The sequence below is a fragment of the Acomys russatus genome, chromosome 3 (assembly GCF_903995435.1).
Source record: "Acomys russatus chromosome 3, mAcoRus1.1, whole genome shotgun sequence".
Lineage (NCBI taxonomy): Eukaryota > Metazoa > Chordata > Mammalia > Rodentia > Muridae > Acomys > Acomys russatus.
Window position 1 is genome coordinate 56,201,944 of NC_067139.1, and position 25,535 is coordinate 56,227,478.

Consider the following 25,535-nt stretch of genomic DNA (forward strand, 5'->3'; position numbering starts at 1 on the left):
CAGCCATCACTTTCAGAGCTCCATCTTGAAAACAAACAACTCTTCCGGAAGTCCCGAGATGGAGTCTCTTTGGACCAGTGAGTCATGTACCATTCCTTGAACTACTTACCATGTCTGGAATGGAGAGTAATGATTGGACAGACTTGAATTATATTTGCACGTCTGATGCCATCCAGGATGGAGTAGTGGGGCTCAGCCACACTCAGTCCTTATAAAGTAGGAGTATGGGTTTAGAAGCTGTTTCTTTGAAGGAAAGTGGAGATTGCATTACTAGAAAGTATGTGTACAGGTGGGAGGAGAGATTAATGATAGGCAGATGAAAGTCAAAGGTGCCTCTATGTGTTACTTCTAATGTTTTAATCGCCTCGGAACATGAAACCAAAGCTATTTATTTTTGCAAAAGCTGTTTATTTACTATTCTATGTCAGGTATTTTATAGATAGCATCTTCTTTATAATATAATGAGTTAGATGGTGCTTATCTGCATTTTATGTACTGGAGAGTAAAAGCTGATGACAGTTTGAAAAATTTGCCTAAAGCCACTATCTGTTCTGTGTTAGTGTGGAGATTTCATCCTGTTTGCCTGTCTCTTGACTTTGTTCTCCTGTTGCCAAGGAATTCCCTGAAGGAAAGCAAAACATGCTGAACATTTCCTGAGGGCAGGAGGCCCTCAGGAGGCCATGAGGCACCCATTAAGGCCATTGGAGTCCCAGTATTGAAGTGCTAATTGCAGCCCGGTGGCCTTAGCTGCATAAAAACTGTCCTGATATACATAGCTCACCGTGAGAAGTTAAGGGGATCAGGAACTCAAATCCACTCTACTGTTCCCCTGTACCCCTCTCTCTCTCTCTCTCTCTTTCTCTCTCTCTCTCTGTGTATGTGTATGTGTAGAGGTTCGTATGAAAATTAATGCCAAGTAATACACAGAATTCTCAGATAACTAGCTTGGAAGATGTATTACAGGCATTACAGGGGAAGAGACAGGAAGGGCTGTGTTTTCCCTTGGTAATAGCTTTGAGAATCCGGCCATGTGTGCAGGTGTCTTGCTGGTTGAAACACCCTTCGACTCTAGTTCTGAGATGACCAGTGGGCTCCAAATCATGCGCCAGTGCCGGCGGAATGGTGGAAGCTATCTAGAGGGTTGTGTTAGGCCCAGTGGAAAGCAAGTCAGACATTAGACACTCAATGAAGCAGCACTTTCTCATTTGTATTTGAGGGTCATGCCCCTAAAGATAGATTATTGAATTGATAAAGTCTATATGGTGAACTTTTTGGATTTCCAGACCTTACTTAGCATAAATCAAGAGGGAGAACTTAATTTTCCTAAGGGAAAAAAAAATTCCGTTTTGCTTTGATAATTTTTGACTTTAGGGGCAGGGTGGCAAATTTTATTTTGACAGTTTACATGTAGTAAGAAATGTTTCAGGGTTATTTTTTCTTTTTAAAACAAATATATGGGCACCACTTTATCTATCACCTATCATATCTGTCTAGCTGCCATCTATTTCTATCTATAACCTATCAGTTTGTCACTCATTTATCATTATTCATTTCTATATAACTATCATCCATCCATCATTCTGTCTGTCTGTCTATCTAGCATTTTTTTTTTTTTTTTTTTTGGTTTGGTTTGGTTTGGTTTTTTGAGACAGGGTTGGCCTTGAACTCACAGAGATCTGCCTGCCTCTGCCTCCCGAGTGCTGGGATTAAAGGCGTGGGCTACCACGCCTGGCCTGGATCTTGTGCTTTCTAGGAGAGCATTGTCCTACTTCTATCGATGTATTTTAAGATACGATACAGTTGTAGTTTAGAATTCTAAAGAAGGTTGTCTTTAATTACCCTTTGTTGCACTTGCAGGTCTCTAAGTGGAGTCGTTTCCTGGTGCAGACTACACAGAGAATGTGGTGAAAGCTCTAGCCAGTGAAAGAAACATTGGCTTAAACCCCAACGTTGCCTCGCATTTCTTCTCTTCAGCGGCACCACATCACAGAAGAAAAATGTACGGCAGTGCGAGAACAATCACCAATCTGGAAGGCAGCCCTTCCAGGTCCCCTCGCCTGCCACGGTCTCCTCGACTGGGCCACCGAAGAACCAGTAGTGGGGGAGGGGGAGGGACAGGCAAGACCCTGTCTATGGAGAATATCCAGTCCCTTAACGCAGCCTACGCGACGTCCGGACCCATGTACTTGAGTGACCATGAAGGGGTGGCCTCAACGACTTACCCAAAGGGTACGATGACTCTGGGACGGGCTACAAACCGAGCTGTGTATGGAGGCCGGGTCACAGCCATGGGGAGTAGTCCCAATATTGCTTCCGCTGGCCTTTCCCACACGGACGTCCTTTCGTACACAGATCAACATGGAGGGCTGGGCGGCTCCTCCCACCACCACCACCACCAGGTGCCCTCCATGTTGAGGCAGGTGAGAGACAGCACAATGTTGGACCTTCAAGCCCAGCTCAAAGAGCTGCAGAGAGAGAACGACCTCCTCCGGAAGGAGCTTGACATCAAGGACAGCAAACTGGGGTCCTCCATGAACAGCATCAAGACTTTCTGGAGTCCCGAGCTGAAGAAGGAAAGAGTCTTGAGGAAAGAGGAGGCGGCTCGGATGTCTGTCCTCAAGGAGCAGATGAGGGTCTCTCATGAAGAAAACCAGGTAGGTTCTGACTTGACACGGTGTTCTCTGGCTCTGCAGAGGGATCCAGATTTACTGTAGGTACCAAGGAAGTTGGGTGCCGCAAGGAAGGTTAAAGCTTAATTAATATGTTTTACTTGGATGCCACAGCAGAACATGCAGGAAGTGCTATGCCGTATTGATTGATTTCCTTGTTCCAGTCACCTTTTCACGTAGTTGCAGACCTGGGGAGGACCGGTCCTTATTGCCAACTTTTGTGCATGGTTAATTTTGTTCTCTTTTTCAGCAGTTGCAACAGCAGTTCAGATGTCCCTCCCTCAGAATAGAAGAGGAAAATGCTTATCTCTGCAAGAGTAAACACTTTACATTAAAAGGCCACACCTGACTGGTGAACTTTTATTGTTTGCTTTTTTTTTTTGCTGTTGAGCCAGCATTGTTGCTTAAATGAGTAGAGCTCCCTAAGTAGTAAACTTAGAATGGGTTTGATACCACGTTAAGGGAAACCCAGGTCATCTTAACTGGGTCTTTAGCCTTTATCCATTCAGTATTTATGTACTACATGCAAGGCGCCTTCTTAGCCTTTCATCCATCTTCTCTGTATAGCCTAATTAGTGAGGTTAGTTTCCCAGAGTCTCCCTAAGTCTGGCTGTTCTTCTTGCATCCTCTGTTCCCTTCGTAACAGTCCTTGTCTCCAGAAGGCAGTGTGCCTTTTTGACTGAGCCTACAGCACCGTCTACTGGAAGACCTGGGCCTCTCTCATCTTGTACTACCTCCTTCCATGTCAGAGCTGTCTGCTCCATCCTTGGTCCCTGTGCACATAGCTGAGGTTTCGCTTGCCGCGTTCCCCCTCTCCCCTTCCCACTGATAGCTTCTTTCCCGTCTGTCCCGCCAGTGTGCATTTTCTGTCTTCTCAGTTATATGAGGCCTGCCTTACACAATATTACTTTCACAAATGCTCTGGAATCAGATGTATCTGTGCTTAAGTCTCAGTTTCTTACTGGAGGTGAGAGAGAGAGAGAGAGAGAGAGAGAGAGAGAGAGAGAGAGAGAGAGAGAGAGAGAGAGAGCAAGAGCGCGAGCGCACACTAGCACACTAAGGGGGAGCGGAGGGCTCGTGAACTCCCAGGTAGCATTTCACTTTGTTAGTAGTCTGAGAGAGTTCCAACCTGGCTGAAGCAGTGACTCTCCGACAGCTGGTCCTGCTGTCGGGCTATGTTGCACTCTACCTTTCGGTGGGGGTCATCGGCTGGCCCTCCTGTCTGATTCTCTGGCTGTTACCGCTTTGGAGCTAAGCACTTGTGGTCACAGATGTGACTTGTTCCCATTGGCTTTCTCTGAGTTGTGAGCAATTGCCTTATCTCTGACTGTGTGGCAGGTATAGAAAGTGTGACTGGTTTCATTTGAAAGCTCTTTACCCTTAAATCAAATTAACTTTCTCGACCACTCTATTCTGTTCTGTTCTGATTTGCTGGCCCGTGGACTCACTGTGAACCTAGCGTACATTTCCCCTCTGCTCTGTATTGTTCTTCTCCTCCCTCTAGCTTAAAAAAAAAAAAAAAAAAAAGCAGTTAAAGCTGTTTAGCCATGATGAAAGCAGCGGCAAACAGCTTTAAAGGTTGCCTCTGGTCTGTCAGCTTGAAAGTGTCTTTTATCCTTGGCTTCTGCTTCTGCCATTGAATTGATGTCTGAGTACCAACCCACATTTATACAAGTAAGTTTGTATATTTGTAAATTACATTATGTGCAATGTCAGTGTGTTATGTGTCTTCTTTGGTATTCACAAAAACATATGGATGAGACCAAGTAAAATAAATACAATAAATTTAATGACTTTTTTTTTTTGTAAAAGCACTTTAAAACTCGTGATCTGTGCTACTCCAAGGTAAAGAATAAAACAGTAACAAAAAGTGGCTTTTCTATTTTTAGTGGAAATCCTATTTTCTTCCTCTTTGAAGTACGTTAGGGCCCCGTTTAGAGGTTTATGCACCTGTCTTGCTCAGGCGAGACTCTTCTAGAGTGACAATTAGACTCAAATCTCAGTGGCTTAGCCCCCATCTCTCTTCCTCCCTTCCTTTCCAGCGTCTCACTATGTATCCTTGGCTGGCCTTGAGCTCACTATGTAGACCAGATTGGCTTTGAACTCAGAGATACACCTGTCTGATTTTAGTAACAGCATCTATAGGCTTTTAGATTTGTCATGAAAGTGGAGATGGTCAGGCATGGTGGGAAAAGCTTAAACAGCTGGGAAGTGGAGGCAGGAAGATCAAGTTGTCTTTGACCATGGAGAAAGTTCAAGGCCAGCTTGGGCGATAGAGCAAGACTCTGCCTTGAAACCCTCAGAAGTGAACATTTTATAAGGATTTATATCTTGCAGTTTGTTGCACAGATGTTACTGGCTTTTCATATTCCTGGATATTTTGTACAACTATTAACTTTGTACTTTTAATGACCTCTTTTCCAAATTAGATATGTAGAAAGTAATTTTCAGACATTTCCTAGGTTGTGTGGAGCTAGCCAAGGCTCTGCATGAATAAAAATAGCATCACACACTAGGAGACTGTACTAGATCCAATATTTACTCATCTTGTGAAGAAGTGGGACAAGGTCATTGGGAACTGTAACCCAAGAAGTGTAAGTAAACCTGTCTGGGGAATGGTACAGTTTTTAAGCAATGGTTATGTGATCATTTCTATTTCTGACTTAACACTCTAGAAAAGAATACACTCTAATTCAATATTAATAAGAACTTTAGATCTAAATTCAACATAGCACTTATTAATTCTTATTTGGAGCCTGAAGCTGGAAAAGCTGAGCGAAAGTAGCAGTTCTGTTAGCTTTTCTTTTTTGAGATAGGGTCTCATATATCCCAGGCTAGCCTAGCAGTCACTATGTAGGTAAGGGTGGCCATGAAGTTCTCATGCTTCTGGCATTACTTCCTGAGTGCTGGGGTTACGAACGAGAGTGCATTATCACAGCCAGTTTTATGGGGTGGTGGGGATTGAACCCCAGCTCTGTACATGCTGAAACAAGCAGTCTACAAACTATATGCTCTAGCTCCACTTCATTTTGATTATTTATTTTATTATAGGCCCCATTCAGCAGGAGTCATTTGATCCTGTTCTGAAGTTCTCATTTGATTGTTAGCACCCAGATTTGATGAGCTGTATTGTTCGGGAGTGAATAATAGAGGTACTGTTTATCCTGATGAGAAGGCAAGCTGCATCAGGACAGTGTAGTAACAGTGAAAGCCAACTGTCATCACTTTGTGTTGTGAAGGCTCGATCCAAAATTGCTGGCTCTCCTCAGGTGTATGGGTGGGACTAGATGTTGGTATGGTTTACGATATGGCTGGTCTCCTAAAACTTAATGTCCCGGAAGCTTGGTTCTTAATGTAACTGTGCTGGAAGGTGGTGAGACCTATAATGGGTAAGTGGGTCTTGGGGCTTTCACTCTCATGAATGGATCATTGTCTTTCTGAGGACTGGGTTAGGTCTCAGGAGGAATGAGTTGACTACAGTAGTTACTGTGAGAGCAGACTCTTCACCACAAGACTACGCCAGTCATTTGGTCTTCTCTGCATGCGCTCCTTCACTCTTGCACTGCCTTTTGCCATGCCATGCTGACTGCAGTGGAACATTGACTGGAGGAGCCAAGAAGTTACCTTTTTGATTTTGAGAACTGTGAGCTAAATAGACCTCATTTTCTTTGTCTTATAATCCACTCTTTGGCATTTTGTTATAGCAACAGAAAATAGGCTAAGTCAGATACATTCACTACTCCCATAGATTTGTCTTCTCCCTTCATGGCTCTTTCTATTGGTAGAAATCTGAGTTCCTGCAGACAGGATTTTAAAAATGTGGCCAGGCAAATGGTATTTTTCAAAGAGGATTATTCTGGTCAAATAAGCTTTAGACACAAATACTAGAATTATTTGTCATGGGAATCCATGATGCATATGTTCCAGATTGAATTTTGTCTCCCATCTTAAAGGTAGGTTGGATTCCTAACCCCTGTTATCTGAGACTGTGACCTCATTTGGAACAAAGACTGCTATATAGGTAATCAACTTAAAATCAACTCTTTAACATGGGCCCTAGTCCCGTTTGCCTGTTGTCTTTATAAAAAGGTAAATTTGGACACAGATACAAACATGCACAGAGAGAAGATGTGAACATACACAGTGAGAGGATGACCTTGAAGTGAAGTAAAGGAAGGAGTCTTGGAACATGTCTCTCCTGTAAGCCCTTTGCAGGAAACAGCCAAACCGACACCTTTGTCTCAGCCTCCAGAATTGTGAGATAGTGAAAGTCTGCTGCTTGGTTTGTGGTACTTTTAAGGATGGTTTCAACCAAGGGATACCTTTTATCATGATATGTAATGCTCCAACTCTTGAAATTAAACAGCACTTTACAAACTTTTAAAAAATATTTTATATGTTTTAATGGAAATAGAATTACCCCACTTTTTGCCATCCTTTGCTCCTCTCCAGACCCTCCCAGATATGCTGCTTCAAACTCCCCAACTATCTTCTCAAACTCTCAAGATGATAGCCTCTTTTCCTTTGATTATTGTTTTCCTTTTTAAACATTTTATTAATTTATTCAGATTACAACTCAATTGCCATTCCATCACTTGTATCCTCCCATTCCTCCCTCCTTCCTACTTTCATCCTATTCCCCTCCCCTAGGTCTAAGACCGAGGGGGACCCCCTCCCCCACTATATGGTCATAGGCTATCAAGTCTCATCTTGGTAGCCTGCTTATTCTTTCTTTGAGTGCCACCAGCCACTTTACAAAATTTTTAACCTATATCAATTTCCCAATCTTCCTTGACCACAAAAACTTATCTTAAAGCTAAACGCCTTAGAAAGGTGTTGCTGCAGTACCCCCGAGCCACTACATTATTATAGCTGCCAGCAGCAATGCTCTCTTTCGTTTCTTGTCTTGAGTATCAATGTGACTGATGCCTGGGACTGGGTCTACTATATTCTAATGATGGAATAAAGACCAAGAAAAATGCTGAGAAATAGGCCCACCAGATGGCCTGCCTTCACATGAGAACGTAAACCTGACCATGACCACGTAAGTCATTGTTGACTGGGCGTCTGTTCAGTAACATGCTGCCTCTCAGTGTAAGGCTTTTCACCTTATTTCCTGCAGGGTTGTGTGTGTGTGGTTTTTCCCAAAGTTACTTAGGCGCATGGGGTTAGCATTGGATAACATAGTTTAACACCACATCACAGAATGCCTGAACGTAGAAAGACTAAAGAACAAGTTCTTTCTCGTCTTGAGGCGTCTTGAAGCTACTCAGATGTAGTTTCTTTCTTTTTTTCCCCCCTAGTTTTTTTGTTTTGAAGGCTGAAGATTCTTTATCCAATCTTAGGGGATGACCTGCTTAGACAGAAAGGCAATTTAAAATGTCTTCTGTAGATAGGTGAGCATTTCTTTGGCTCACAAGATCGATGACATGGCGCAATGCCACAGTGGGTTTCTTTCTTTGTTAGAATGTAAGAGAATGAGATGGGGTGAGCCAGACATCTTTGTCACAGATGTCAGCTGTTTTCTGCCTCAGCAATCTCTCGCTGTCAGCCCCAGAGTCGGGCGTGCGGACCACGTGAGTACGCACGTGAGCCTTTTACTTTCAGAATTTCTTTGGAACGATTTGGTTCATATGAGGGCAAGAAAATTTGTATGCTGGGCCTTGGCAGATCCAAATGGTTCCTGTCTCTCTTTTTTCTCTCTGGATCATGTTGGTTGGGTGATGGGACTCCTGTAGTGCAGATGCAGGAAGAAAACACAGCGGACTGCTTCAGTGTGTAGATTCTTTTAGTGCTGCTATGCCTGAGGTACTTATTGAAACCAAGCCTAGAGGGAGACGGGAAGGTAGAGGGCTGGGAATAGTGCTCATCGTCAAAGGATTCACTGTCTAATAGCATTTCCCATGGACACCATTCTCAGAGGTTCTTAAGAACTAAGGTTAGGTTGACAGGGAGACAGCAACAGGGTGATTTGGTTGGCCAACACAGATGGGGTGGGTTTCTCTTCTGGCCAGAGTTCAATTTCAATTTCTATAATTAGTTGCAGGTGGAGCTCTTGTGGTGATGTTTTCGGTCCATTGACATCTGTGTGCAAATTCCCACCACTACCAGGTGGACTCAATAAATAGTTTGGCTTTGCAGGAATATAGAAAATTATAAATCTCCCTCCCATACACATACACACCCCAAAATAAAGCTGCTTTAAAGGTCAGGCTTTGAAAGCCTGTGGAGAGGGTTTTCTAAGGTTTGGGGAGAGGTGTTTTTGGCAGAGTATAGGCATGCAGCCAAGAGCTGGGCAGCCTGACCAACAGAATTCTGGCACATGCGTTTCTTTTCTGTGTCTCTGTGAAGCCAGCATTCGACTTGCAAGCCACCTGCAGACATTTTGTCTTCTAGTAGGAAAGGAAGAAGAAAGACCAAAGCAGCAACTTCTTACCCTAGTTTCCTTGGTTGGCCAAGGACTACCTACTGCCTTGGCAGTATGCATTGGTCAAGTTTTAACTTGGTGGTTCTTAGCTGGGAGTACATCTTGTCCCCCAGAGTACATTTGGAAATACTCGAAGACATTTGTGGCCGGTACAAATCGAAAGAGGGCAGTAAGATCAAAGAGGAAAGAAGGAAGGGTGGAAAGAAATGATTGAGATTGTGGTGGGGAGTGGCAGAGGAGGCAGGGCAAGCAAGAGATACCAAAGATCAGAGAATCGCTGCAGACCGTAGCTGCTGTGGACACCTCGCATGAGGCACCGGAAGAAACGGCTCCGGGACAGCCAATTTATAGGTAGCAGAGGACTGAGAGATCATCTCTCGGGACGTCCATTCATGACTAAGGGGAGCCTTTCCCCTCAACGAACGTGAGCAGCAGAGGTAGACAGCTTCTTTTTTGTGATGGCCTCAGTAATTCAGCTAGTTCTTGAGCTTGCCTTCAGTCTCTGGACTTGAAGGTAGTTTGCAAGCTTCCTGGCCTGGGAGTTCCTCTGCTGGCATCTCTCAGCTTCCTCTTGAATTGATTTCTGTCAGACCTTATTTCAGGCGTTGTCTTTTGGGAGGTTTCTCATCCTGTGTGCCAAAATTTCCTCTTGGGTCTTTCTGATTTCTGCTTCTTTAAGCATTTTTTTTTCCCCTTTACAAAAACCTCTGTTCTCCTTGAGAATTCAGACTACATATTTACTCAATTTATTGTTTTCTCTTGTTTAGGGGAGAATGTGACTGAAAGTAGCAGAAATCCATTCAGACTGAAGGCAGAGCCATTCAGGTGGGGGTACTCACTGTGGAGAAAGGATTAAACAGGACATCCACGTGCCCTGGGGCGGGGATGGGCTCGGGGTAATTTGGAAAGTGGTCAGCAATACAAAGTCTTCCTTTCCCTGTGTAGTCTCTGGAGATTGGTTTCTGTTGCCCCTTGTGAGGAAGTGTCAGCTTGAAGCCTATGCATGTCCTCTATAGAGGTGCCCTCCAGGGACTGCTCTGTTGCAGTTTCAGGCTCAGAGCTTGGGTCCAAAGCATATTCTATATGTCTTCAGAGCCACACAGCCCGACAGACCTGTGCAGACATCTCTGGGAAATGGACAGAGTGGACAGATTTTTTTAAAAAAGGGCATATATGGGTAAGGCGTTGCAGGGGATGGAATGGAGTCGCAGTCGGGTGGCCATTACTGGGAAACGTGTTTGTGTCACACACAATTGGAAGCTTGTCTATTTAAGCTATTGGGAAGACCCAGATTGCCTAAGACTTTGATGGTTTGCAAATTTAATAACCATTACCTCGGTCCTGGGCAGCCATTTCAATGGCGACTTTAGCCTACTGGTTTCTCTCAACCTCTATGCTCAGCTTATCAATCACTTCCTGTTTACCAACTGGAGACATCGCAGAAGTTTGTGTTGACTGTATCCTCAGATCAATTCCCACTATTATGTGTTAGCATGATAGCTTATCTGCTATCAGATTGCATCTTTGTGGGAAAGTTAAAACCATTGTCCACTTTCTGTGTACTTCCTTAGTTTCCATGGGCAGTTGAGTCTTGTTAGTGGGTGGGGTTTTGGTGCTGACAGCATCTGGAAGCTTTTAGAAGTAGGTATGGGGAAATGTACTGTTTTCTATTTTAAGGTTGTAACAGCTTGAGTTCTAAAAATCTGTTTCAAGATGTTCCTGAGTGCACACTAGCTGAAAGTGAAAATTCACTGGTGTGTTGCAGAACTTTTAGAAAGAGCCATGTGTGGCTAATAGCCCCGCAAAGAACCCTGGCACCAATTGCAGCAAGGATGTATATGAGACGCAAAGCAAGAAACTGCCCACATTTAGAAATACAGAAAATACTAAATAAAGTTTGCCTTCTTAAACTGTAAAATTTTGTGCTTTTTACCATTGGGGAGTCATGCACTTTTTGAGGGGCCAATGAAAACTTTCCCTAGGGGAAAAGTGTATAATCTGAACTATGTCTATTTCACTTTCTCATCTCTAAACTTCAAGAGCACCTAATGATGTTTACATCAAGAACGTGTGTGTGTGTGTGTTTGTGTGTTTCAGTTTTTGCTGGGAAGCCATGAACCTTTGTGAGGACTTTGGTGAGAGCATATATGTTGGTGAGGCAAAACCATGTTGATGGATTACACACATTCACTAAACGTATTCAGGGACAGTGTACTGGAGGTGGACAGCTTTAGTGCATTTTCAAAAATAAGTTATTTGAAAGGATTTCAATAGGATTGAGTGTCATATTGAAATATGCATTAAATATTTTTACTAAGGACATTTATTTCATTATGTTTATATTTTGAGTTCAAACATTTTCAGTTCGCTTCATATAGTTTTGTTTTTTCCCCCTCCCTCCCTCCTTCCTTTTCTCATTTTCCTCTTCTTCCTCTTCCTCCTCCTCTTCTTCTTTGATAACTTTCAGGCAAATCGAGTGCTAAACTTTATGCTCTAGCATTTGTGATAGGGCAACAAAGGATTTTGGTGGCTTATCAAGCAAGAGTTATTTGGGTACCTACTCTTTCTAGTTATATCCAAGGCTAAGAAAGCTCTGCCGAAGTAGAAGATGTTCTTCCTGCCCCTCTACCATTTTCTGAATAGTAGTGGAAACCAATTCCTCCTCTGTAGACAGTGAATAAGGCATGCAGCAGGGACATGCCTAGTCTGAGATGGACAGGTGTCTCCCTCAGTCTTTCCCAGGGATGTAGTTGAGTCTAGGGAAGGAAACTTCCTGCTAAACTTACTTATTAGAAGAGTTGCCGATATCAGGGTGGTCTCTCTTCTCCTTCTGTGGAAGCCTCTCCAGAGTCTGTGAGAATGGTCACAGCCTGCACCTGACGCTCAGCTCCTGCCGAGCTTCTAGAAGGGCATGACATCAGTTGGGGCAGGGAGAGGCAAATCTGGGCACTTGTATTTTTAGACAAACACCTGGGGTCTTAGAATCACTGTCCCTTTTAGCATGCATCTCTGACTATCATATGCTTGTTGACAAATACGAAATCAAAAGGTCACTTTAGCTTGTCATGCATTGCCCATATATACCTGAAACGAATGGTGGAAATTGCCAGTGCTTATTGGTGTGAAATACTATGGTAAAGCTTCACATATGACATTGCTGTTAGCGTGTATGATGGTCTCATGGAGGAGGCACTGTTAGTCATCAGCCCAGGTTTCAATGCAGCTGAAGCCGGGCTAAGAGGACAGGGCTTTACCCAGAGTGACAGATAGCAAATGGCCGAGCTGGGGCTGAGCCCAGGCAGACTAACTCTAAAAAGAGTGCCCCTAGCAAGAGGAGATTGTAGCGCACACTGGTTAGAGCTTGGATACACAAGGGACTCTTAGGGGTGGGTGTGACGCAACCCTAGAGTCCATGTGTAAGAGGGCCACTCCCTGTGCATGTTTCACTCAGAACTTCTGACGAACTTTAGTGAGAGCCAGAGCTCGGTGCCATTCCTGAACACATCCTTAAGGTTTGCTCAATGGACATTTTCTACCCTCACTGTAAGAGAGGCCAAAAAATGACACTCCTCTATGGAACTTACCCAGTAATTCTGTCGGTCCCACTTTTCCCTTCTATGTTGCATGCACTCAACATTGAAAAACTGTGTGAGCAGGACTGGCAGCGTAGTGTTAGCTGGGCCTGCTTCTTCCACTTCTGCTTGTCCTTGATGGCAATTCAGAGTAGCATCTGTAGAGATGACATGGGTTCCATCCCCGGCCATAGAACTTTGGTTAGCTTAGTTAATCTTTGCAGTTTTCACTTGTAAAGAAGATGCGGTAAGATTCTGAGGACAAAAACCAAGATGCAGCCGGGTGGTGGTGGTGGCGCACACCTTTAATCCCAGCACTTGGGAGGCAGAGGCAGGTGGATCGCTGTGAGTTTGAGGCTGGCCTGGTCTACAAAGTTAGTCCAGGACAGCCAAGGCTACACAGAGAAACCCTGTCTCAAAAAACCAACAAAACAAAACAAAACAAAACAAAAACAAAAACAAAAAACCCCAAGATGCAGAAGGGCAGAGTGGAAGAGCAGGCAGCTGAGGCACTGAGCTGGAGCTTTGATGGCACTGTATTTGAAACCTGTCTCACCTCTGGATTTCCTGTAATTGGCAGTAACCCACGCACATGCACACCAATGTCTCTGGCTGCTAGCGCCTTGGCTATTTGGAGTTCTCTTGTTAGAAGGCTTGTGGCTATGAAAGGGATGTACCAGGCCTGCTCTTGCCTGGAGAATCAGGGCTCGTTCAAAAGAGGGGGAGAGTTGTATCTCTCCTTAAAAGAGACAGTTAAAATGTCTCAGAAGCCTAGAGAAGGAAGTGATGGAAGAAATCCTACAGAGATCAGGGCACTGGAGACAGTGCTCAGAAGGGCGGAAGGTGGGTGCAGAGATGAGGGCCAGAGAGTCATCTTGCCAGTGGAAGGAGCAGCCCTAGAACATGCAAGCCCGGAGGCTTACGTCATGAAGCCAAGGGATGGGTGCAAGGTGGAATTTGTGCTCCAGATATTGTACTTACATTTAAAGAGGAGAAAGACAAATTGGCTCAGAAAGGTTATATTTTCTTAGAGGATTTTCCTCCTCTAAGAATCAGGAGAAGCTAATACTGTGCTTAATATAGCATGGCTAACACGTATAAAGAAGGGTTGTGCTTTGCTTCTGTGAGTCTTCCTGTGTGTTGTGGCTCCGTGAACTCTAATGAGGCCACAGACTGGTGAGAATGAGCGAGTAAAGGGAAGGTGACATCGGTGAGACAAAGCCCGGAAGAAAGGAAAGAATGAAAGCTCAGCTCTGGGCAAAGGCAAGGCATCCCTTCCTTAGACCCAGGGGCGTATTCAGAAAATGTCCAGATAACGAGACACTCCTGCTTGTGAAACAGAGGGAACTTGGAACCCAAGGAGACTTCTTGGTTTCACAATGAAGCAAAAAGTGTCAAAATAGGAAACTTGGATTTTTATACTAACCATATACGCTAATACAACCTTGGACGATTTCCTTTCCCTGGACCTCAGGGGCACCCTGCTGCAGCATCGCACTTAATAGAATTAGCTCAGAAGACAAAATTGGTTGAAATATTCCATACCTATTTACTATTCAAAATTTGTCAGGATGGTTGGAGAGATAGCTCAAGTAGGTGAAGTGCTTGCGTTGTGAACATAAAGAGCCATGTTTCAGCCCTAGAATCCACACAGAAAAGCTGGGTGTGGACTAGAGCCCCAACCCTAGGGAAGCTCCTTGGCTAGCTGGCCTAGCCTTCTGGGCACTGGGAGAACCTGTCTCAAAAAATAAGGTGGGTTGCTGCTGCTGACTGGTATCTGTGGTTGTCTTCTTGTCCTGTCTCACACACACACACACACACACACACACACACACCTGTTTGCGAAAGTTCTGGGAGCATCTGAAAGTCAGTGCTGTTATAACGTGACTTACATGTACAATTTTGATGGGGTATGGGCCTAGGATGTGACAGGTGAGGCAGATGAGGCGGGGATCCTGGCACCCCTACCTCTGGCTGGCACTGGGGGAGTGAGTATTCAGCTGCTGTTGCTGCTGAGGCAGTCTGCTTGCCATGCTTACTGCAGACAGGAGCCACCAGCATTTCCCTCAGGAGAAATTTTACAAGTAAAGGCTAATTTTACTTTCGCTGTTGATGGCATTTCTCAGCTATACTAATTAGCCTTCTAATAGAAATGCTACAGAAATATATTCCATGCTCCCAAGAGTGCAGAGGGGGAAAAGGTTGTTTTTAAATAACCTGGAATAGGTTTTACCTGTGGCTTCCAGACCTGCCGTGCTCCCTTTCTCATGACTTTCTGAAAGGGCAGAAACCCTTGGCTTAGATAGACCAGCCACCTGTACCTGACTGTCAACTTCTAGACTCTGTGATACACTTCCTACTCACTGTCAGCTGCAAATAAATTATTTTAGCAAGGCAAAGGACAGCTGTATTGATGGATTAAGTGCTGTCTCTCAGGTTTTTTCTCCTTCTAAAAATTACTAATTTGTGGATTTATTTTGCTTTCTTCCTCAGTATTTTATTATGTATCTGACTGTTCCTCCCTCTTTCCCTCCCTCCCTCCTATTAATCCAGCCATCCTTTTATTAAAATAACAACTCTGAATATAGCATTTGCTTAGCAAATAGCTATTTAATGACATACACAACTATGTACAGCATTAATACCCCTTTAATTTCATTAGACCAGGAGGCCTGGATCAAAATCTGGGAACCAACACTAGGAGTTAGTTCCCAAGTGTCAAAGGTCAATGTCATGTAAAAAACCGAAGTTTTGGATTTTCTTTTCTTTCATTTTAAAAGAAGATTTATTTATTTTTAATTTATGAGTATGAACGTTTTGCCTGCACACATGTATATGTGCTTCTGGTGCCTATGGAGGCTGAAAGCGTCTTAGATCCCTTAGAAGTATTCTTACAGATGGTTGTGAACTGCTCTGTGGGTGCTGGGAACTGAACCCAGGCCTTCTATAAGTGCTCTTAAGCACTGAATCATCTCTCCATCCTCCCGCCCCTGGATTTTCTTGACTATGGACAAGATATTTGAGTCCAGTAGGCTGGGGAAGCAGCCACTACCTTCCTTAGGCAGGACATAATCTCTCTGGGTTCCTGTAGCTCATCCTTGGTTGACACATGCATACTCTTTGATGCTCCCACACAGTCCTGAGCGAGAGACCTGCCTCCACCTGTATGTGAGCGCAAGAGCAGCTAATAACCCTTTTGGTCTCAAAGACTTCAGGAACCACTCAGTGCAGCTCTGAAGAAAGGGGAGATCAGGAGTGAGGTATGCCAGGCATTGGTTAATTCTCAGGGGCTGAGACAAAATCATGGATGGTAGCGGCTGGCTGGGAGTGAAAGGGTTACATTTCCAAGATGAAAGGCACCAAAGCCAAGGGAGAGCTCTTTTTAAGGATGTAGGCAGAGTCCATGGGCAAACTCTGCCAAGGCAGGGCAAGCAAGTCCTCAATAGTTCCTGCTTCACAAATATGTCTGTCAGATATACTGGGCCAGAACGCTGAAGATGATGATCTGACATTATAGAGAATTTTGGGTGACTGCTCAGGTAGTAAACCGTCTCTGTCATCTTCTCACTTGGGAAGCTACTAACCTGCACTCCCATTATATTCAGGTAATCAATTTTATTCCTTCTCAAGTCTCTGATGGGGTTGAAGGCCAGATAGTTTAGTTTTACAATTAAACTTAGTTGTTTAGTGGTTAAGATGTTTTTAGGTCTAGTAGATGTTTTAAGTTGATAATGATAAGATATGATAGATATTGATGTACGTTCAGAATTTTAGATGCACCAAGATAGGAAAGATGTTCTCTTCAAGGCTGCCAAATACAAATAGCCAAAATGCTAAGACTGTAGCATTTATATAATTCCTGATTGTTTCATGGTTCTTCTTGCTGTAGGTAGTTTATTGTACACATGTGTAATAATATAAATGTAGATGTAAAAATAAATATTTAATAATTTGTAAAATAATTTTATTAAATTTATAAAAATATTTAATAAAAAAAAAAGACTTCTGGTATAGACAAAGGTGCCACCCCTTATGCTAAGAAGGCAGACACAGAATCCCTTTGCAGGAGAGAACTAACTGCCTTTGTTGAACACCGGCAGATACAGCTGTGATGAAATCAGCGTCCCAGGTCCCAGGCCTGGCTCGTCTAAGGACAATGCTCATTTTAATAGTATTCAACCACTGCCCAGCAGCTGCTTTCAATTTCATGGTGGGTACATGTGATCAGGGAGTTTTTATACATGTGTACGTGTATGTGTGCGTGTGCCTACATGTTTAAGCCCAGTGATGCGATTCGAGTGTGATAGCCACTATAGGTGACGGTTGTTTAGCTTGGAGGAGGAATGTCCCAAGAAAGTTCCTGTCATTCTCACCTCTGAATATCATTTAGAAATCTGTTAGGTGTCTATGTCACAAAGCACTCACTCTGCAACGAGCACTATTCTCCTGCAACAATGTAGTTTATTGTATACACTTCCATCAGAAGGGTGGAGCAGGCCTTTAATCCCAGTACTTGGGGGGCAGAGACAGGCGGATCACTGGGAGTTCGAGGCCAGCCTGGCCTATAAAATGAGTCCCGGACAGCCAAGACTACAGAAAGAATCCCTGTCTCGGAAAAAACCAAAAACCAAAACAAAACAAAGCAAGCAAACAAACAACAACAAAGAAACAAAAAAAAGAAAAAAGAAAAAGAAAGTACTCTGAGCTTGTTAGGGGTTTATGTAGGTTGTCGGTTACTGAATCCTGTTGTTCCTTTCTCTACTCCTCATCGCATGTACACTTAAAGAGGTCAAAAGGGAGCTAGGACATGGCCGTATTAATGTGCGTGGAACAGCCCGGATTCACGCCTCTACACTAGACTCTCCAGTTAGGTGTGAGAACTTGTTTCTGTGTCTGTCCCATCCCAGGCTGCCCCTGTCTGCTGCATTGGGAACCATGTAGTCTCCACACTCAGAAAGAACTTGGGGCTAGAAAGAGAAGGTGCCTCTGGTGTCTTAGCCTACAGATCCCAAAAATGTACAGGTAGAGGAGCCTTGGTAGGGCCCTGTCCTCTGAGGCTAGACAGCCCAGAGATGGGTGTGTTTCCTGGGGAAGCGCCGTTGCCACGGAGCAAAGGAAGAGGCTGGCTTGGGGGCTAGCCTCTCCTTTTGGGGCTACACACCCAAGGATGAGCATACAGAGAACAGCTGGGAGCTGTCTGCACCACGGAACCTTGACCTTCAGTACAAAATATCCCAGTAAATGTCTCTATTTGGAAAATAATACTAGACACTCATTTCAGGCTGGCAACATGAACTGATTAAAGGGGACAGGGGGTCGACTAGTAGCTCATAAAAAATTGAAAAGTGGACTTTGTCACTCATTCTACACCTAAGCCCTACTAACATCTTACCACCTTTTCCTAAGCAGGGCCAGGGTCCTGATTTCATACTATAATTTCTTAATAGGTAAATAGATATTTGAAGAGAATCATAATAAGACCTAACATTTATTGCTAACTGTATGACTGTATGGCAGCCACATATATTGACTCATTTGTCATGTGTAATTGACATCATGAGATGGGAGTGGTTTTTGTTCCCACTTTTCTAGATGAAAAAAGAATGAATGTATAATATATATAGCTAGGAAATGGTGGACTGTTGAAAGACTGCGAGTGGTGGCCTTGTGGGAGGAGGTACGTCACTGGTGTTAGACTTGAGCTTTCAGAAGCCCATCATGTCCCCGTCTGTCTGCTCATGGCTGTTGTCTTTGCATGTAGCCTTTCAACTACCGTTCCAGCACCATGTCTGTCTGCCTGCTGCCGTGTTCCTTGCCATGGTGGCCATGATCCTGAACCCTCTGAAGCTATGAGCCCCCATTATATGCTTTCTGTTATAAATTACTTGGTCATGGTATTTTGTCACAACAATGGAAAGGTGCCTAAGACAGCACAAAAGGGAAAGAGGAGTTGTACCCAAGGCATGCTCTCCAGGCCTTTTAGAAACCAGAGTTGTTCTTTCAGCTGCACACATACAAATCGATAGGACACGTAATACCACAGACATCAAGGGACGGGTACTACTTAAAAAGGAGTGCCCATAAACGTTACCACTGTAAAACTGGAAGGCTGTTACCCAGCATGCTATTGGTATTGCTATAAACAAGCAAGCTGAGGGCACAGGTCCTTGCCAAGAGAATCAGTGTACGCATTGAGCATAGTAAGCTGCCACCAAAGAGCTGAGATAGCTTCCTGAATGCCTGAAGGAAAATGTGCTTGATCTTGGCCAGATGGCTGAGAAGCAATGCTGAAGGAAGATGATCAGGAAAAAGAAGGAAGCCAGAGAGAGAGAGAGACTCTGGGGTTCAACTGCTGTGCCAGCCTGTACCACAGAGAAGCACTCCGGGAGGAGCTGTGGAAGGGCCCTGTTACCTGTGCCTTATGAACTTATGCCATAAGAGATGTAAAATACAGCAGTTGACAATAAGAACTCTCCCTCCAAACAGCCCATCCCCAAATGTAGACTGCAGCGTTGTAAGCTCTGGTGGTGAGCCCCGGGTCTGTAGAGTTGATGCACATTGCAGAACTTCAGTTTCCTACTCTGTAAAGTGGACTAAAAGTGACACCCCAGGGTTACTAAATGGCCTGCTGTATTAGTGCTTAGAACAGTGCTAGTGTCGCCTGCGATTGCCCTCTCTTCCACCGAGCAGCCGACTTTATGCCTGGGATTTTAATAGAGAAGAGAGTTTTGTAAGAGATGTGTCGGAAACATGGCAAGCGGCAGCCCACAAGGAGACTATTTTTTCTACCCTATTTTAAATTAGGATGTCCAAATGTGTCTGAGATGGATGTGAGGATTATACCTTCCGGCATGCCGAAACGATTTTTGGCCGTATTTTCCTAGGCATGAAGGTGAGCTTCGAGCAGAGTGGGGCTGGGCTCACATTGGAGGAGGCAGACAAGTAGATGGAAGGTGGCAGAGGGAGTGTCCCGATGTGCTCACGGAAGATGCATTAATATTTCAACATCTTTCTTGTTATTTGCAGATAGTTTTTTCTGAGAAAATTTTCAGAGATGCTCAGTTTTTTTTTTCCCCCCTCTTCTCTGAGTGACTCAAAACTGTTACAAATCAATCTATTAAGGTAAAGAACTTACCAGTCCCCTGTTTGGGAATTGAATGAGTTCCAGTTTTGTAACAAAAACGAGGCTTAGGTTTTTTGCTTTTTGTTTTTTTTTTAAAAAATAGATTCTGGCTTTTCTTTCCTGAGGTAATTTATCATCTTGGAAAACTCACTCAAGAGCCTGGATCAGCAGGGGCAAGTGTTGGCTTTGGTCTTATGCGAGAAATGGATCAGCTAATAGTTTGGTATGACTATTGTGTTCCTATTCTATCCCGGGCAACGAGAGGCAGAGGCAGATAGGAATGCATCGATTCTAAACACTGGGAACAGGGTGAAAGGCGCACCATCAAGTAAATCATCACAGCTTGGTGGGATAACTGTGCCAGTAAGGTTGTTTGGAGCAGTTCACAGGAAGGCCCCTCTGAAGCCACTACGCATCGCATGGCTTTAAAAGATGGCTCTGTCAACCTCAGCAGACCCAAACAGACCCATCACGTGTCTCTGCTATCACTAATCAGCTATTGAGCACTCCAGATCCCCAGATTAATATCTGTAAACCACGAAACACAGAGCAACCGTTTTTCCTGTAGTGAGGTGTAAATGACACCCCAGGCAGAGGACTCAGTGCACAGCAAACGCTCAGTCATTGTTGGAGGAATGAAGGCCCCTGGGGTGAGATGTCTCTGGAGCGATCTTGCCAAGTTATTCGTACGGCTTGATGCTTATGCATCCCATTGCTAGGTATGTTTACTGAGCACAGACTCTATTCCTTATCTTTAAATCTTTCATCAAAGTTCATTTACTAAATTTACATTCTGTATCACAGGGACATAAATTAAGATCAGTTTGCTCTCTATATATTCAGAAATTTGACATTTTGGATATAGTTCTGCATATAATTTTTTAAAAAGCCATATCTCTGTAATTTCAGGTGGTAACAGCTGCTGGAAAAGATACCCTATTTTGGGCTATAAGGAAAAAAAAAAACTTAAGCCAACTCCAGTAATTTAGAGGCCCTGTTTTAAGAAAATAATAAGCCCTGGGGCTGTAGTTCCCCCCAGGAAGCTAAAATATCAAGGATGGCAGGCATTGAAACCATCCCCTCCCCAGCACTCCCCCCCCCAAAAGTGAAAAGAAGCAGCTAGCCTTCCTTAATGGCTGACAGCACAGACCAAGGTGGGTGAAGGGAATGGCACCGACCACACAGCTCTGCCCATTGCATCGTTATGACGCTAGGCAAGCTAGCTTCTTGGAGATGCTTTTTGGAGTGTGGGAAAAGGAGAAGGATTCCTGCTGAAGACTGAGGTAGCAAGGAAACCGCTTACTCAGAGTGAGCGCTGAGTAGATGTCATTTAATACTCAAATGATATTAAAAGTGACAGAATCTTCCAGAAATTTGGAAAAAGGGTCAGAGGTCTTGGGGAGATTAGGATGCTTGGTGACATGGAGGGTGGAGGCAGAAGGGATTTTAAGTTTTTACTCAGGTCCTGTTATAAGTAGCCATGTCATTTTGCTGCTTTTCTTCCTATCTCCAAGTAGCTTATTATTTTTATATTCCAGGTAATATTCCTACAAAAATCTAAGTATCATCAGTTTTAAAGAATATCACCAGGGCTCTTTTCTCTCCCAAGTGTAACAAAAATCTGAGTAGGAGATACAGTTTAGTAAATTTAGACATAAGAAAAAGACACTAGATTAAGCCCTGGACAAGACCTAGGTTCAGGTCACGTGCTGTGTCTCGTCCAATGAGCAAAAGGAGGCGGGGCCTCGGCTCGTAGCAGCCGCCTTTGGGCCAGCAGGCTTCAAGGCAGAGACTCTAGGAAGAGTTTGTGGTAGGTATTTTGAAAACCCAATTTAGTCGTAACGTGGAAAGGAATGTTCTGGGGATGGAGGTATGGTTTGGTTCATGCCCGCTGTTCTTGTTTGTTTCAGACCCAGCTCCTCTCAGACCCTGCCTCAGGTCGCAGGTGTATAAGTCTCAGACTGCTAGAGGGCCTTGACGCATGCGCCTTGCGTTTCAATGAGGAAACCACAGATATCTTCTGTCTTGCGTTTGATGCGTGGGACCCGCACAGTCCTCCTCTCCTTCTCCACCTTTCTTCTTCCTCCTCCCTCTTATCCTCATCTTTTCCCTCCTGGTGCTCCTCCTTCTCCCTCTTCTCACCTCCCTACTCCCCTTGTGTGCTTTTTGTCAGATAGTAAGTAAACATCCATTACTTAGAGGTTTCTAGAATGTCTCTACAGTAACAGTGACTATTAATAAATGTTGTGGGAATGTGCTGACAACTTGGCGTTGTGACCATTATGGAGCATGTATGTGCTTTGGATAGAAATGTGGGGTGTGTAGGGTGCATGGTGTGTGACCTGGAAAGGAGCGCTCCTTTCCAGTCCCGCCTCTCCACTGCTGGTTTTCAGCTGTGTCCTTTCAACTTCTTCCATTCCTTAGCTCATGGGAGTGTAAGAGGACTAAATTAATCAAAACGTCTCAAAGGCTGCGAGCTGAGACAAACGGGTGGGGGCAATCAAACACATGTAAATATTTTTAGTTTTTCTTTTTAATAAGGCAGTTTGAAACATGAAAGCTGCTAGAACTGTAGCAGTAGGCAGAGACTGCCCTTTGATGGGAGCTTTCAGAGGCTCTCAGGGTGAAGTAAACATAATTCTATTACGAATAAAAATGGACATTCATTATATGTGATGCTCTGAACATACTCTGTGTTACAAGCACTATGTACACACAATGCAAAGCCTCTTGTGGGTTTTCTGTAGGGAACGTTGGTTAGGAAGGATTCCCTGTGGAAGTGGGATATGCCTGCCGTGTGACAGCAGGAGAAGGACTTAAGGAGATTGAGAAGAAAGGGAGGCTGCTAGTGGAGGAACAGTTTCTCTCTCTCTCTCTGTGTGTGTGTGTGTGTGTGTGTTATGGAGTAAGGCAAAGGAGTTATGGGGGAAGTAAAGGACAGCAAGGTGGGAACATAGAGAAACTGGAGAGCAGAATATGTGAACCCATAGACACATTCCAGGGTGAGGCCTGGACCTCATCACTAGGGATTCTGATAAAATCGTTGGAATATGGCCTGGGTGTGTGTATTTTTAAAGGCTTCCACAGGACACTAATGTATAGCTAGGGTAGAGACTAATACTCTTGGGTTGTTAAAAATATGAACTCTCAGGTCCCAGGATCCACACTCAATGAGCCAGAATATGTGTTTTAGCCAGACCCACAGGTGATATGCATGCACAGAGTTTGAGAAGCTTTGGTTTGTGCAGAGACCCCCCAGAGTGGATTCAAAGACTCTGCTTCTGAGTTCTGGCCCCAGGAATATGATTTGGAAGGTCCGGCGCAGCACCATCATTCCTGAGGAAACCTGTCTGGTTCCGACCACGCTGGCTTGAGACAAGATTTCAGAGGGTGCTTGTGAGAATGCTGAGGTGGGAATCGGATGTAGGAGAAGGTGAATGTGGACGTTCACCTGACATGACCTGGGTACATGCTCCTGTGAATCTACCTGTGTGATGCGGACATTCACCTAACACAGCTTGGGTGCATGCTCCTGTGAATCTACCTGTGGGATGTGGACATTCACCTGACACGGCCTGGGTACACGTTCCTATGAATCCACCTGTGGGATGCTGATACGTTTTGATTTTTTAAGCTTTAAATAAAACCTGCAGAAATGGCATTGGTCACATTAGGAACATGAGCCAATGGGTAAAAGTCACTGGGAGTAGGAAGATTACCAGCATGGGGTGCTCGGGACTTGTCTTCATCAGCCCCTGAGAGCAGTTGTCTTATGTGGCTCAGAATAATAGAAAGACACTTATCCTGTCAGTTATAATTTTCCAGATGGCCTCCAGGAAAATTTCCAAGTAGAAATCAAATTTATTCAGTTCAAGAACCCACTGGGAAGATGATACAGCCACAGGGGGGGGGGGAAAGCCAAATTCTCATTGACTTTGAACTCGGTGTCTTTCTGAATTATTGTCTCTTTAGGTTTTAAAAACTTAGTTTAGTTTTTTTTTCTTTTCATGACTCTTCTGCATCTTTCTGACTTCCATTTGACTTAATTGCCCTCTTGATTTGTATAATGAAGTTAAGAGGTAATTGATAACAACTTTGAAAAATGCATTCTTTAAAGCAAACGTTGATTACTTAGTTTGATTTTTTTTCCCTCCTCCTTTCCTATGATAAACACAATACGATTGATTCGAGTCAGTGGACATTTTGACATTATCTAATGAGTTTGAATATCTCCTTGGGCACTTTGTGGTGTGAGCAGGATTGGCCTGTATAAAGCTCACTACAAACATTAAGATGGCCCAGTGGAGAATTAACCAAGCCAGAGGTTCTTGTAAGCCCCGCCTTTGGGGTTCCGTAGCTACTACTCACAAAGCCAGTGTGTGTCTGCAGCCTGCCGGCGCCCTGTGAGGACTCACAGTTAAAGCAGAGGGCATTACTGTACCTTTTAATTTTTTTCTCATGTTTTTGAGGCAGCAACTTCTCCCATTTTTGGTCTGGCTTCTCATCCATTGTGGTAGAGGTAAGAGTGCCTAGAAGTTCATGTTCTTTTGATTGAGAAGGAATTAGCCACACAGATGAACATGCAGTCTTTGGAGGCATAAATAGGTACCTTATTCTTGGAATGCAGTTGGCAAATTGCTATTAAGAGGTTTAAAATACTCGCAATATTCTGATCCAGTGACTATTCTTCTAGGAATTATATGCATACAAAGTAGAATGGTTTTCATCAGAATTGCTTTATTTTAAAAATTGACAAAATCCAAGCCTGGTAGTGTGTGCCTTTAATATCAGCACTTGAGAGGCAGAGGTAGATGAACCTCTGTGAATTCAAGGCCAACCTGGTCTACATAGTGGGTTCTAGGCCAGTCAGTTACATAGTGAGACCCTCTCAAACAAATACCTACAAAACAAAACAAGTTGACAAAGTAGAAGCTAGCAAAAATATCTAATAGTGGAGGATTGTGGTATAGTGAAATGCTACCCAGACAGTTAGATTTGAAGGATAAGTAGTGTCACGAGGATCATCTATCTGTCTGTCTGTCTGTCTGTCTGCCTGCCTGCCTGCCTGCCTGCCTGCCTATCTATCTATCTGTCTATCTATCTATCTATCTATCTATCTATCTATCTATCATTTCCCTACCTATCAATCTCTATGTGTTATTGATTAACTTTGATCCTTTCCTTTTAGCCAACACAATAGTTGACTTTAGATAATTGGATACTGACTTTGCTCAGGACCACTGCCCATGCCAGGCTCTTCATCAAATATTTCCACCTCTCATTTTCTTGACCTTCCTGCCTAGTTTCCCATCCCTCCACTTAAAAAAAAAAGTGGTATGTTGGTATTTATATGGATGTTTTGCCTGCATGTATGTTCTGTGTACCATGCGCATTCAGAGGTGTCTTCAGAGGCCAAAAGAGGATGTCAGGTTCCCTGGAACTGGAGTTAACAGATGGCTTTGAGCTGCTATGTGGATGTTGGGAAATGAATCCCTTAGGTCCTACAGAAGAGAGGCCAGTGCTCTGAACAGCTGAACCATCCCTCAGCCCTCAGGCCCCATTCTTCTTTTTTTTTTTCCCCCCAAGACAGGGTTTCTCTGTGTGGCCCTGGCTATTCTGGACTTGCTTTGTAGACCAGGCAGGCCTTGAACACACATGGATCCACCTGCCTCTGACTCCCGAGTGCTGGGACTAAAGGCATGCACCACCATGCCTGGCACAGGCCTTGTTCTTTACTTTGGCCA

At 44.0% G+C, this 25,535-nt stretch overlaps 1 protein-coding gene across 4 annotated transcripts in view; it reads left to right on the forward strand.

The window, feature by feature from the left end:
- Positions 1-25,535, forward strand: part of Erc2 (ELKS/RAB6-interacting/CAST family member 2) — a 925,224-nt gene that overhangs the window by 32,485 nt on the left and 867,204 nt on the right. For all 4 annotated transcript variants that reach the window (XM_051140768.1, XM_051140793.1, XM_051140783.1 and 1 more), the window contains exon 2: positions 1,858-2,654. In XM_051140768.1, coding sequence (XP_050996725.1) covers positions 1,998-2,654 — 657 coding nt within the window. In that variant the 5' untranslated portion in view covers positions 1,858-1,997. The remainder of the gene's footprint in view (positions 1-1,857; positions 2,655-25,535) is intronic.